Source organism: Anopheles moucheti, chromosome 3 (genome assembly GCF_943734755.1).
Source record: "Anopheles moucheti chromosome 3, idAnoMoucSN_F20_07, whole genome shotgun sequence".
NCBI classification, from domain to species: Eukaryota; Metazoa; Arthropoda; class Insecta; order Diptera; family Culicidae; genus Anopheles; species Anopheles moucheti.
In genome coordinates, this window is record NC_069141.1 from 80361216 (window position 1) to 80363221 (window position 2006).

The 2006-nt window shown below is 41.7% G+C and overlaps 1 protein-coding gene across 1 annotated transcript; it reads left to right on the forward strand.

Moving 5' to 3' along the window:
• Positions 1-415: 415 nt before the first annotated feature.
• On the forward strand, positions 416-1769 carry LOC128303051 (odorant receptor 82a-like). The gene is made up of 4 exons (XM_053039903.1): positions 416-894; positions 967-1414; positions 1481-1633; positions 1710-1769. Exons 1-4 carry the CDS (start codon positions 416-418, stop codon positions 1767-1769), a joined length of 1140 nt encoding a protein of 379 aa, XP_052895863.1.
• Positions 1770-2006: the final 237 nt, after the last annotated feature.

A 2006-nucleotide genomic window follows, 5' to 3' on the forward strand; every position in this document is an offset into this window, starting at 1 on the left:
ATTGTGACTTGCCGATGACCTTCAAATTAGCGAGGTGACTTTAGAAGATATGGGATATTATACATAATTGAGTAACGGTTTCAACACGAGTTCTGAAACTCAAATTGCAAAATATGAATTAGGAGAAGGTGACGTGTGTGCATAGGTATTGTTACATTTAGATTAAAGAGTACACAACGTGGTAATAACAAAGCACCACCACACTGCATCACACGAATGTAAATCAACAATCAATTATTTTATATTGAGAGTGTCCTACGAGGGAAGAAATTCACACAATAAATAATGGAAGACGCAAAACATGCACTTATCCCAACGTTTGATGTAAAGCTACCCCTTGAGACATAGAGCAAGCATTTATTATAAAAACGCAGATGGACGAACAATACCTAACAGTATCTTGCAATCGTGCGGCATGTTTTATCAGAACGAATTCCCTGCCTACCAATTCCGGTACGCGCGTTATTGTGGTATAGTGGAACGACCAAACAGGTGGTACCGTTGCCGACAGTGGTTTTCCTTCATTTTGATGGGTTCCTTCATCCCGCTTCATGTGCTTTATCTCGTCAAAATGCCGTTTTTCGATCTGGTCGTAACTTGTGAAGAGGTCATGCTGATGCAGATAAATACTATAGTCATGGTAAAGTTTTGCCTGTTCATAAGCCATCCCCACGAAATGTACGATCTGGTGGAGTCCTTCAAGCGCATGCAAAAATGCATCACGCCGGCTGAGTTACCACGGTTTGCGAAATGTAACGATGTGCATGCCAAACTGGTACGACTTTACATGATCGGCGCAACGATCGTGGTTATATTTTATGTGCTGATCGCGATTGTTGCAAGCGTAACACTATCATTACAGGAGCATCATGTGCATTTTGTAACACCATTTAGGTATTTTGTCCACCAGCATAATCGTAAGTGCTTGCGATTAATTCGGGGTAAAACAACACCTTTTCGTTACAGTTTCCCGTTCAATTATCAACATCCGGTTGTGTATGGTTTATGCTTTCTGCTTAATTGTGACTCGATGATGTTAACCATATGCACTAGCGTGACGATCGACGTGTGTTACTCGGAGATGGCCACCAACTTAGCTATCCATTTTGACATCGTTCGGGAACGGTTCGAGAGACTTGACATTTCCGCTGACCAACCGTTTGCCGATCGTGAGCTGCATAAGGTAATCTCGTATCACAGTGATGTGTTGGCGCTGGCGCAAAAGATGTCGTGGCTCTTTCAATCGTCCATGTTCTACTGTCTGTTTCTGGTATCGACAATATTGTGTCTGTTGGGGTACGAATTTGTTATGGTTGGCAACATTTACAAGCGAGCACAGGTGGTAATCTTGGTCGCAATCATAATCGGTCAGGCTGTCATCTACACCTACCATGGATCATCGATTCGCGATCATGTGAGTTTCGGGTGCAGTATGCTCTTATTAAGATATTTCTAAATATTCTTCCTTATACACGTGCAGAGTGTAAATGTAGCTGATTCAATCTACAGTACCAACTGGTACGAAGCAACAATCTCCATCAGGAAGCAAATATTCATTAGCTTGATGCGTGCTCAGAAACCAGTAATAATCAAGGGTGGATTCATAGAAGCTTCATTACCAACACTCAAAAAGGTGCTCAAAGTTCTTGGAAATGGGTTTTGATTGACGTAAACAGTTTGATACATGTTGTTGAATTGTGTATTTACAGATGCTTAGCTCCAGTGCGTCATACATTACTTTGCTAATGTCGTTGGAGTCGGATCCTTGAGTTAGCTCAACTGAAATAACCTAACATTCTTTACAACATCAATTTCATGGGCTTATGGGTGTTGAAATAGAAAAGGAAATGCACAAATGATGATTTGCTTTATGCTGTGTAGTACCTTGGCACCGGTTCCATCGCTTGGCACTAGCATCGCTCGCTTTATATAGCCATATCTTTGCACTGTTGTAAAACCTCTGCTCCAGAAATCAATGCGTGAGCTATGATCGGTTTGAAGGGTGC